Source organism: Delphinus delphis, chromosome 11 (genome assembly GCF_949987515.2).
Source record: "Delphinus delphis chromosome 11, mDelDel1.2, whole genome shotgun sequence".
Lineage (NCBI taxonomy): Eukaryota > Metazoa > Chordata > Mammalia > Artiodactyla > Delphinidae > Delphinus > Delphinus delphis.
In genome coordinates, this window is record NC_082693.1 from 82,074,643 (window position 1) to 82,087,451 (window position 12,809).

The 12,809-nt window shown below is 42.0% G+C and overlaps 1 protein-coding gene across 1 annotated transcript in view; it reads right to left on the minus strand.

Moving 5' to 3' along the window:
* SLC5A8 (solute carrier family 5 member 8) overlaps positions 1–11,424 on the minus strand; it is a 63,284-nt gene extending 51,860 nt beyond the window's left edge. Inside the window, exons 1-3 of the mRNA XM_060023890.1 lie at positions 11,074–11,424; positions 4,269–4,334; positions 2,199–2,250 (exon numbers count right to left, since the gene is read on the minus strand). Of these exons, the coding sequence (XP_059879873.1) occupies positions 2,199–2,250; positions 4,269–4,334; positions 11,074–11,424 (469 nt within the window). The remainder of the gene's footprint in view (positions 1–2,198; positions 2,251–4,268; positions 4,335–11,073) is intronic.
* Positions 11,425–12,809: the final 1,385 nt, after the last annotated feature.

The following is a 12,809-nucleotide window of genomic DNA, read 5'->3' on the forward strand; positions in this document are numbered from 1 at the left end:
AAAGGTACAATTGTGTTTAAAAAACACATCCTGGACTTTCCTGGTGGTGCAGTGGTTAAGAATCCGCCTGCCAATGCAGGGGACAGGGGTTTGAGCCCTGGTCTGGGAAGATCTCACAAGACATGGAGCAACTAAGCCCATGCACCACAACTACTGAGCCTGTGCTCTAGAGCCTGCGAGCCGCAACTACTGAGCCTGTGCACCACAACCTCTGAAGCCCACATGCCTAGAGCCCGTGCTCCACAACAAGAGAAGCTACTGCAATGAGAAGCCTGCGCACCACAACGAAGAGTAGCTCCCACTCAACACAACTAGAGAAAGCCCATGTGCAGGAACGAAGACCCAATGCAGCCAAAAATAAATAAATAAATTTATTTAAAAAAAAACAAAAAACACACATCCTGGTACAAACGTCCAGTCATGGAATCCATAAGTCATCGGAATGTAATGTACAGCATGGTTAATAATACTGTATCGCATATTTTAAAAGTTGTTAAGAGAGCAAATCTTAAAAGCTCTCATCACAAGAAAAGAAATTTTGTAACTATGTATGATGATGGATGTTAACTAGACTTATTGTGGTGATCACTGTATTATATACAAATATTGAATCATTATGGTAAACCTGAAACTAATATAATGTTATATGTTGATTATACCTCAATGAAAAAAGTATGTAAAAGACATACGGAATTCAGATGAAATGATAAAAGATCTCAGATTTACAGCAAAATAATCTAGTGAGGGAAATAGGAAGTGAATTAAACCAAGAGTTGATAATTATTAGTGTAGAGTTAAGGGTCCATTAGGGTTCAATACACTATTCTATTTTAGTGTATGTTTGAAGTTTTCTGTAATTAAAAAAAAAAGTTAAAAAAAATTGTATCTAGAGAATGTTAACTTCCAATTCAGCTAAACAAGTTTCTATGGAGTATCTGTTGCACACCAAGTACCCTGTCTATGCTTGTGTCTACTCCCTTGGTACAGTAAAATACACAACTGGTACTCAAAGGGTCAAAATGCAGTCCTTGGATCCTAATTTACTCCTAGGGAGTGGCTCAATAAACTGATAAGAACAGAGTTCTTGAAGCACTGAAGGCAGTGCTTTCTCATGCCCAGAACTGCAATTTAAAACTCGAAAGCCAACATCTTTAGTTACACTTAAAGCCAATAGGTAACTTATGAAGTTTACAGTTCAGCTCTTTACATATGAAGTGATCCAACCATGATGTTGGTAATATTGACATGGAACAAGCCTGACATTCAGAATTCAATAGCACATTATATAATGGAGTTCTTCTTTGTAACAATACTGTTGTGCTTTATTATCTATGTATTATGAAACCAGGAAATTAGAATGTGGAGTTAGCTGGGGTTTTCTATTTTCTTTCTTTTTTTTTTTCTTGTTTTCTTTGGGGTTGTTTGTCCATTTTATATTAACTGGAGGAACTGTACTACATTCTTCCCATCACAGAGTCCACTTGTCCATTTTACAAGGAAGTTTTAGAGATAAATTCACTTCTGATTGATAAGAATTCAGGGAACATGGAGTTCCCCTGAAGCCTTCTGAAGGTATGACTAACACACACATTTGCCACAATAAACAATCTCAGTTTCACAGCTATTATCTGCCCAAATCTAGAGAGTACAGTAATCTGCTGATCACTACAATCATCACACATTGGTTTATAGGGATACTATAACCATCTGTCCTTTGGTCACTAGGAGCAATCTGATATTTCAAATCACACAGATCTCTGTTTCCTGTATTTTGGACCACATTAGAAATGGGGAGAAGGAAAGTTTCTCTCCCTGCCAGATTTTACAACGGGACCGAGTCTGAGCTGAATAACACAGAAGCCTCTTGGAGATGGGCTCCAAGTTATAGCCACAAAGGGAGGAAGTGCAGTCTTTCATGATTTTGACTACAGGGGGCGTTCATTCTGAAGGGATGGAGAATGGCTGGTTGGCGCATCCCAGAGAAACACTGCCCAGTGAAGTCTACAGATCTTTTGAAGCTATGATCCAGGAACCCAAAGAAGCTGCTAGTGTAGACACTGAACCCACCTGGCCCACCTCAAGCTGACGCAGGTTACTGGAAGCATTCCTGCACCTCCCCATTTCCCCAAAGATAGAATAAGGTCTGTTAAAAGTGAACCCCCGAATGAGAGTGACATATTGGTAACTCTAAAATGTACCTTGATTCAAAGCCAGGGCAGGGGCATAGATAACAATTCCAGTATACAAAATCTAGGGGGAAAAAGAAAACCAAATAAACGATATGAATTACAAAATGAAATATTGATATTTTTCTATAAATTTAATTATGAATTAAAACTACAGTTTCAATATACTTAATAAAATTTGCTTGTAACTTGAAAAATGTTATTTAAGTGAAGTTGACTCTCCTTTTCCATTTGTGGTGCGGTCATAGGTCACAAAAATCTTTTATGACCAATTTTGTGTAAAAATATGGACTTTTCATGTTGTACTTAGTGCGGATATTCACTGATACATCAATTCAAGTTTGAAATCAATTTTCCTAGATCTAGAACAATTAGAAAGAGAGAAAGAATACAAATTTAAAAGGGGCTGCTTCCTCATTCATATGCTTTCAAGCTGTTGTTAATCACTGTATAATTAATTGGGAAAACAGTGAAAATTGTGGAACCTTGTTTGTAAAAGTTTGCATGACCACTAATTAAACAAAAGTGTAAATTTGCCCTAAAATTTCCTGAAAGCCAACAAAAATTCTATTCTACCTTTTAAATATTATTTATTATTTTTCATTCGTACACTTAACAAATATTTATTAATCTGGGGTACAACAGTAAGATAAATATGCTCTTTTTTCTCAGAATACCATTTTCATTGCATTTGATCTTTCAAATACATAGAAGCTAATTCTATGATTACTGTATAAAACATAAGAAAAAAATGTTATATAGTAGTTGAATGATTAAATTGCATGAGTGATCTATGGAAGTAAGTCTTTCAAATAGCAGATTCTAAAGCTCCCCTCTTTTTTGCAAGAATGAACTAGCTTTTCACAGTCATTATTCTGTCCAAGTTAAAGATTTGAAAATGTGACCACAGGCCACCTTCCTAACATTTGTCTCCACTTTTTCATTTCTGTTGGCACTTCTAACGATGATCCAAAGAGTGTCTGAACTCCGCTGTCGAATGCGAGCTACCAGCCTCAGCTCTGTGTCAGAATGTCTACCAGACCCCAGAGGGCTCTTTCCTTTTATACTGCAAGCGTTAAGGACAGATACAATTTAAGTTACATAATTTACAAAGATGTAAAATGGAGTCAAGTTAAATAATTGCAAAGGCACTCTGTCCTGCTGTAGCAAATGTTTGGGTAGCTTTTGAATGGAGAAATGGAATTATAAAAACGGATGAGAATGAAAACTCCTTCCTGGACCTCCGTTATCAAACTCATTCTTAAAGCACTTAGCCGCCAAGAGGAAGATAGGTCTAAATGATGTGACAATGATAGCGATAAGCCTCCAGCAGCCTGGACGAAGGGTGGGAAGCGTTCTCTGTCACTGATTGCTTGGCAAATCTTTGCTTTCCATTTGTGCCAAGCAGTAAATCTATACTCGCACATTCTTGAAGTACTGGATTGTGTAGTTGGCTTTAAAAACTCCTCCAGAGTGCATGATTTTGTTGTTTTATATCAATGAGTACATCAGTTGGGTTTTACAGTTCGATTTTTAAAAGAGAGCACTGATTCATTTTTTAAAGTATGCTTTCAAACAAAGAAAATTATTACCTAATGTCTTCCTATGTCAGTTAATTTTTCCTATTAAGTTTATTGCTCAACATGTTGCAAAATACTATGAAACGTACAACTTGTTTTCCCTTTATTACAATTCCTACTATCAGCTACTACAGTTCCTTCAAATATCTTTGTCATCTTAGTAATGCCCTTACTGTCACTTTGGTGGGGACAGAGGGAGGTGTAAGAGGGAAAACCATACTTTCCTAAAGTAACATAAGTGTTGCTTGATCAATACACTATTCCATGTTTACTTAAATCATTCTGTTTTCCCAGGAAGTAATGCATTTGCTGAAACACTGTTCAATGATCTTAAGGATTAATGTTATGTAGTGACAAGTGTTTTTCCTTTTTTGTTTCCTCCTATTTTCAACATCCCTTTTTTATCTTTCATGTATTTACCAAATAAGCTTGACCCAGATCCCTTGTTTAAAAACATTGTACATGAAAAAAAGAGAAAATAAATGAACTGAGGGTTACTTACCGTTTGAACAATGAAGAGGATTGTTCCACAGAGACGAACATATTTGTTAAATCGAAGTCCTAAATACTGTTTCCAAAAAAGGAAAAATGGTTAATATGTAAAACTTCTGGACACTTTTTAAAAACCAGCAGCTTAAGAAGTAAAGGAGTTAGAAATTTAAAGCAACTTCATAACTAATTCGTATTCTGCACTCCTATTTCACTGTTATTTTAAATTACATAGAGAAAAATTGACCCTTGCTTTAGAGTACTGTTCAATGGGTTTTAACACAGAACAGCTCCATCACCCACAGGAAACTCCATCAAAAGTTTCTCCTTTCTTGCTCCTTTGTAGTCAAACCCTCCTCTCACCCCTAAACCTTGGCAATCACTGACCTGTTCTCCATCCCTACGAGTTTTGCCTTTTGCAGAATGTCATACCAATGGAATTATATTCTGCATTTTTAGAATGAGCAAAGTGTTGTCCTCCCCTTTCTCTTGGTATCTACCCAATACATTTCCTTTGATACACTTAGGGAATCAACCCTTTCCCACTTCAGGCAACTATGGAATTGACAATCAAGGTGCCCAGCCTAGGCCAAAAGATAGTCACAGGACCCATGTTCAGCCAATCAGCTTCTCTTCTCAATGGGTATTTGAATCTTAGAGGCAAGATAGAAAGACAGAAAATGATTGGAGCAGAAGCAGACTGATCCTGACAGGGCGGCCTGAAGAGGCTGCCCTCCCTTCTGTCCTTTTCAAAGTCTGTTTGCTCAGCTTTTCCACCTATGCTATGAGCTACTCCCATATCCTTACAATAAAAAATTTTAACTTAAATCAGCCTAAGTAAGTTTCTGTTCAGAGCCAAGCGTGACATCTGCGGTATCTTATAATATACAAGCCTACCTCATTTTATTGCACTTTGCTTCTTTGTTCTTCACAGGTACTGCATTTTTTTACAAATTGAAGGTTTCTGGCAACCTTGTGTGAAGCAAGTCTATCGGTTCCATTTTCCCAACAGCATTTGCTCACTTCATGTTTCTGTGCCACATTTTGGTAATTCTTGCAATATTTCAAACTTTTCATTATCATTATACTTGTTATGGTGATCTCTGATCAGTGATTTTTGATGTTACTATTACAAAAAGATTACGACTTGCTGAAGGCTCAGATGATGGTCAGCATTTTTTAGCAATAAGATACTTTTAAATTATGGTATGTACATTGTTTTTTAAACATAGAGCTATTGTACACTTAACAGACTACAGCATAGTGTAAACATAACTTTTATATGCACTGGAAAAGCAAAAAATTCACGCAACTCGCTTTATTGCAATATTCCCTTTATTGTGGTGGTCTGGAACTGAACCTGTAATATCTCTGAGGTATGTCAGTGGTGTGCTTATCTCCAATATTATAGATCATAATGTACTACAGAGTTAGAATCCTAGGATTTTAGAGCTGGAAGGAAGCCGGGGTCCAAGACATTCTTTAAGTTGAATATTATTACTACATATAGAGAGAATTCTAAGGCTGACAGTAGTCTTTTCATATAGCAGAAAAAATGAGGGAGGAAAAACTGACATTAGGTAAATATCAGAGGAAAAGACACCAGATATTTTTGCTTCATAATCACAGCTAACATTTATAGAGTATTTGCTGCATGCCCTGTCCTCCCAACAACTCCATGAGGCAGTTACTATGCATAAGTGCATGTTGGAAACCAGCACACTGGGGCACAGAGAGAATACCAAGGCTGCAACCTAATAATTGCTGGAGACACAATGCAAATCTAGGATCATTTGATGCCAAACTCTGTGCACCTAACCACTCTGTTATTCAAAATAACAAGAAAACTGCCCATGTGTCTAAGATCCATCCAGAGTGAGTGAGTGGCACTGACACATAATACGACGTCCTAAAATAACTGATGAGTAATGAATATACAATGCAGTGCAGTGAGTGCTCTGGGGCAAGAGTTCCAGCCCTTGTTCCAGCCTTACTCTTCACTCCACGAGCTTGGGACACTCTAAATCTCAAGTTCTTCCTTTTGAAAATGTGGACCATAGTAATCATTCTTTCCCCACTTACTCTGCAGGATTTTGGAGACTATCAAACGATGTAAACGGATGGGGAAATGTTGTAAACTGTTCACTTAAGAGTTAGGACATTAAGAAGCTGGTAACCAAATCCATAGGCCTAAGAATTTAAATCTCAGTGATTTACATAAGTCGAAATCATCCAAGTATATTTTGGAAGACTTTTTAGAAAACCCAAGAAGTGTCTTGAAGCATGGGAACAGAGCTGTGTTATTTCTTCTGAGTTGTTTTAGTAAAACTCTATTAAAAATAAATGTCCATGAATTGACAGAGAAGTCTTTGCCTTTTCTAGGTACGTGTATTCATGCTGCTGGAGACTAAAGAAAACTGAAGAGGAAAATGTGATGGAGGTAAGAATGTAGCAAGTTGAACAACAACAACAACAACAACAAAATATATATATACACAATACTAACTCAAGACAGAACCAAGAATTCTATCACTATCTCAGTGTTGAATGAAAAAAGTGCACAACCTAAAAGTTGAGAATTATGTTTTATTCTGAGGCCATACTGAGGACTATAGCCCAGGGTGGCAGCCTCTCAGACAGCTCTGAGGGTCTGTTCCAAAGAGGTAAGGGAGGAGCCAGGATACATAGGGGTATTTGCTGGGAAACAAAACAAAACAAAACATGTAGTTGAACATCAAAAGATTACTGCTAATCACAAAGAACTGACGAAGTTAATGATTTTAGTGCTTTTCTGTGTATGGGAAAATGCAAGAGTCTGAGCTTACTGAAAGCCTTCCTTTCATATACATCTTATCTATCTAGGGCCAGTATCCTATTTTTCTCCATCCTGGATTCCCCTCAGGGTGCACCATGGGGGGTGGCTGCAGTGGCTGATGGCTTGGTGGCCACAACATCCTTTGTTTACCGAATGGCAGGGGACAGTCTTGTCCATCTCAGATACTGGGCTGCTAAAGAGATACCTAAAGATCAAGTCACTGATCAGTAGGCTCAGAGAATAGCTCTAGGATTTCTAGACAAAAGCACAGAATAACAGTAGGTGTCTATGTTACCAAGCAGGACCCTATGGTACCTTCCTGGGACAGACCCCTGCCCCCATGTCCTCTGCCTGCCTCTTGTTTATAGAACAGCTGTAGTCTTCCAGGCCTCCCCTGAGTCACAAAAGCCTGGCTCAAGAATTAATGATTGAAAGGGTGTGAGCATGTAGTGACAAAGGAGCAGATGGGCCAGGAGAACTAGTAACAATTCAAACAGTAAATCAGCAATATGGCAGTCACAGAATCTTTAGTTCCTCCCCAAAGTACCAAGATAACAGTATCTGATGCACATTTCCTGAGTTGTTTTACAGATGCTAAAACCTCCATCAGATGGAAGAAGTTAATTAATTGATGACCATGAGCATGTAGCCCCAGACCTACTGGAGCCTGAGGATTGAAAATGTTAACCCCTGTGACACTGCCCTATCACCTCCCCACCAATCTATCAGAGAATCGCGCACAAGGTGGTCACATACTGTGACTCCCCTCCCTCACCTTGCCTTTAAAAATGCTTCCCTAAAACCCACTGGGGAGTGGAGGATTTTTTTATCATTAGCTGCCCCAGACTAATAATAAAAGCTGCACTTTCCTCCACTGCAACCTGGTGTCAGTAGATTGGCTTTACTGCGCATGGACGAGCGGACCCAAGTTTGGTTCAGTCACACCTATAGTCAGTTGAGATCTCTCATAGTCCTCAGGACTTTGAATAACTTAGGGACACTAAGATTTCTACTGATTTTTTTTAAAAGAGAGAGAGAGAGAGAGCGAGAGAGAGAGTTTGGGCAACGTAGTTCAAACACATTGATTTTGCTGGATCCAGAAACATCCTGAAGAGATGGTGAATGCAGTTGGGCTCCTGCATATTTCTTCTCTGTGAATCTGGAAGTCGCTATACACCTACCAGGACTACACCTTGAAGGCAGTGATAAATAGATATCACAAATGCTTCTGAACAGCCAATTGTAGCTAACAATCTGGAACTAGGGAAAGATTTCATACTTGCACAAGAATGCCAGGGTATCTCAATGCTGGACTTCTTATTCTGTATAGTTGATTCCACCTCTCAGCATAAAACAAACAAAATATGCCACAAGAAAGTGTTTTCCATGACCAACTGCCAGGGACATAGCATGTTACCTAACTTCCCTGTCCCCGGTGGCCTGGCATCCACTAGGCGTGGACACCCGCAGTGTGCCCACAGCCCATTTTGCCTGCACCATTCTAAACTCCACGCAGGGTTATAACACTCACTGGAGCCTTCAGAAGCAGCCAGTATGCACCACTGCACAGCCTCTAGGCATGTGTCCACTTTGCTTCAGGCTCTCTTGTGTAGCTTAACTTACTCGGAATCTCTGTCTGCAAAATGGGGCTCTCACAGTATAAGAATTATTTTGAGCATTGAGTCAGATAATGTATGTCAAACAGGCAACCCAGTGCCCAGCCTGTATTAAGCATTCAGTAAACGTTTGCTTTTTGCCATTTTTAGCTGGAACTCTGCTAACTTAGCCTCCACCGCTGCAAATGTGTGGGAAATCTGCTTCTGGTTGAGTTAACGTTTGCTCATCCGAAGAGGCACAGGTCAGTGATTATGAGAGGAGCATTCACCTATGGGGACTGAAGTCCTCTTGCCAGGTTCTTCAAACCCTTTCTGGGTTTTGGAGTTGGTTAACTACAGATCAGAGCTCACGGACTCGAAATGCCTACAGATCTCATCAGGTAAAATACACCAACTGGATCAGCCAGGCGTTCATATATTACCAGGTTGAAATATTCCTCATATCCATTAAGAAATATGTCCTCTGACATCTCCCTCAAAGCAAGAACTCCCTTCAGTCCTTTCCATTTTCCCTTTTGCATTTTTGTTTTGTTTTGTTTTGTTTTTGCGGTATGCGGGCCTCTCACTGTTGTGGCCTCTCCCGTTGTGGAGCACAGGCTCCGGACGCGCAGGCTCAGCGGCCATGGCTCACGGGCCCAGCTGCTCCACGGCATGTGGGATCTTCCCGGACCGGGGCACGAACCCATGTCCCCAGCATCGGCAGGCGGACTCTCTACCACTGCGCCACCAGGGAAGCCCCCTTTTGCATTTTTGATAAAGACCTAAATGCAGATAGATTTCTCTACCATAAGAAAGTAACCATGCAGATACAATGAAGAGACCTCAATATAGAAATTAATAGGGAATGAGAGAAACGGCTGTAAAGTGGGGTTCCTGTTGCCACAGGGAATGTGGGCCCAGTGTCACTAGTCTTTTAAGTTCCAGAAGAAGTCAGAATCTGGAATTTTCTTTGACTTCTCATCATTAAATGCTAAATTAATTTTTTTTCAAAACATTATAAGGGTCAACAGCAACAAAAAAGACCTAAAACTGAGTTTGTCTGGGGTAATCAGTTTGTCACTTTTGAGCAAAACAAAGAAACTCTACCCTGCTCACTTCTGGGGCGATGACTAAACCCTCTCAAACACCATGACCAGAGTGCAAAGAAGGCAGTGCTGCACCAGGGGCACCTCACCCTGCAATGAGTTCACTAGAGCCCAGGCAGTGTGTCACCAACACTTGTTGTGCCATTGGGGCCCATCCCCAGCACCAGTTGAACCAGCCTCACTAAGAAACCACCATCCAGTGGCTCTGGGTTGGGGCAAACACTACATGGACTCGAGGACAAGGTGGCTGCTGAGAATGAGGCTCGGGGTCCCTGGATAACGGTCTGTCAGAGAGACCACTTCTGCAGGTTTGTCCATGGAACTCATGGAACTGGGCCCGACCACTCCCCTAAACTTTTATCCTCCCCTGACACTCCCATTCAACAGCTCTTTAAACTAAACCAAACATTCACACTATCTTTGCAAAGCCCTTTCTGGCAGACGATTTGAGAAAATTTATAACCAGGGGACCTGTGCAATTAGAAAGATGGTTTCCCTTAATCATCTCTCCACAGAGAGAGAAGGCGGAGATGCTTAAGAACTCTGCAGCCAAATTTTCCTAGTGATCCCAAGGGAACAATCTCTACCACCATCACCCCAATACTTACGGTCAACATTTACTCAGCACTTACCCTGTGCCAGACACTATTCTAAATGCTGCCCTTGCATCATCTCATTTAATCCCCCCAACAACCAGATGAGGTAGGTGGTATAATTATTCCCATTTTGAGACTTAGAAAGAGGCACAAAAGGTTAATTAAGTCAGCCAAGGTTACCCAGCTAGTAAGCATAGAATCTGGTCTCAAACACGAGATTCGGAACCTTAACCATGTGAGTGCCTGACTCTCCGCGGAAGCCATGTTTGCGAGAGGGATGGAGGGGAGAGTACCCGTACTTCCTGGAAAAGTGAGTGGACTGAGGACCTGGAATGAGGGGATTCCTTTCAAGGAGGAGGAGCTGAGACTTACCCTTCCCCAAGATAACAAGTTGAAAAATCTTTCCCCTTGACTTGGAATCAAAGATGTTAAAGCAGAAATGGCCTTACTGAGCACTAGTCCAAATAACTCCGTTTACCCTGGGAGCCTCTCTCTTCCCCTGAGCTCATGAATGTTAAGTCCCGAGATTATTTTTCGCCTTTACAGGACACCTCTCCCTAAAAGGGGCGGGCAGAAGAGGTGATGGATATGAACGGAGAGAGACTTGGATGTGGTGGTGAGCCTGCCCCCAGGAAAATCCCTCCAGGAGCTGAAAAGTACTCCCCTCACCCCATCACCTCTCCCCGGGCCCTCCCTCACCCTGTACCTCGTTGGTGCTGGTAATTCCCAGTTTGTAGAATACCGGGAGGAAGACCTCCGCGCTGAGGACCACCACAAAGAAGTAGGTGATGGCAAAGATGCTGAATATGGCCCCAAAACGGTAGACTTCGGAGGGGGTGCCCAGGACCGTGACAGCCGACATGAAGCTGGCGGTGAGGGACATCGCCACGGGCACGGCGGTCATACTGCGGCCGCCCATCAAGAAGTCTTTGGAGGTCTGCTGGCCGCCCCCCGCGAAGGCGTAGTAGATGCCGATGGCGGCCGAGATGAGCAGCATCCCGGCGAACACTAAGTAGTCCCACACCACGAAGGTGCCGATGCCCCGCGGCGAGACCATGGCCGCGCGGTTGCCGGGGCCCTGCGCGTAAACTGGAGGCTCCGCGGCTCGCAGCCGGAGCCGGAACTTCACCTGCGCGCCCTGCGCTCACTTATTCCCGAGCCGCGCGCGGCGGGCGTGGCGCCCTAAGGGGATTAGAGGCGTCAGGCAGGTGTCGGTCCCCGCCGGCACCCAGCGTCTCGCGAAAGGGAAAGGAGGGTACGCTCTGGCAGCAGCCCCTGCGCCCACCGCAGCCAGCAGAGCCCCCCGAAATGGGACTTCGGGGACCCGACCACCAGGTGCCAGGCCAGGGTGGCTCCCCGAGGGCCGCGGACACCTGGGCAGGTGAACTTGGAGCTTCCAGCCGCCTCTGGAGAATCCTCAAGGAGCGCCCAGACAATTTTATCAAGTGGCACTCGAGGGAACGCACTATTTAAATGAGCAGGCGACCTATGGGAGAGGTGGGTCGAAGGGCAATTGTCACGCCTTTATTTTTTTTAACATCTTCATTGGAGTATAATTGCTTTACTATGGTGTGTTACTTTCTGCTTTATAACAAAGTGAATCAGCTATACTTATACATATATCCCCATATCTCCTCCCTCTTGCATCTCCCTCCCATCCTGCTATCCCACCCCTACAAATACCGTTTGCTAACACGCCTTTACTTTTAGCTTTCCAGTTCAATAGACCGGGTCCTTACGGGAAGATACACCTGGAATTTTTCGATTGCCTTACGTGATAAATTGATGGGCGATTCGGGTGACAGTGTGCAGTGAGCTGAGGACCCGGTCCTTAGGCATGTAAGCCGTTATAAAGGAGAGGAACAAGTCTGTGCTACTGGTTGCCTGCGCTTTCATTCAACAAACAATTTTGATTCCCAACAGTCTCTCCTACAAATGATAGTTGTTATAATACCAGAAATATTTAATAAGCCTACTATTTAATAAGCCTTACCATGTGACATATAACATGCTTGGCACCTTGTACATTAACTAGTGTAATTCTTACTATTACCCTTGATATAGAAATCATCTCCATTTTTCAAAAAAGGAAGCTGGCCAAAACACTTTCCCAAGGAAATGGTAGAGATTAAGATTTTTAATCCAGGTCTGTTACAGAATTTGTTCTCTTAATCACAATGCTATACCTTTGTAGAGTACAAATGTAGACACATGTTAAATGTAGGCACAAAGATGTACACCTAAATGAAGATACCTGAAAGCATATGGAAGACAAGATCATTTCCGGTAGTAGCACTCAGTATTTTAAGTGGCTTGCCTTGAAATATTACTAACAACACGAGTCATGCCTGTAAAGCAACGTGATCCTCAGGTTTTTCTTCTAAGAGGCCCTCTGGCCAAATAAGCCCTGGCATAGGTGTATTTCAAGCCATCCTTGTTCAT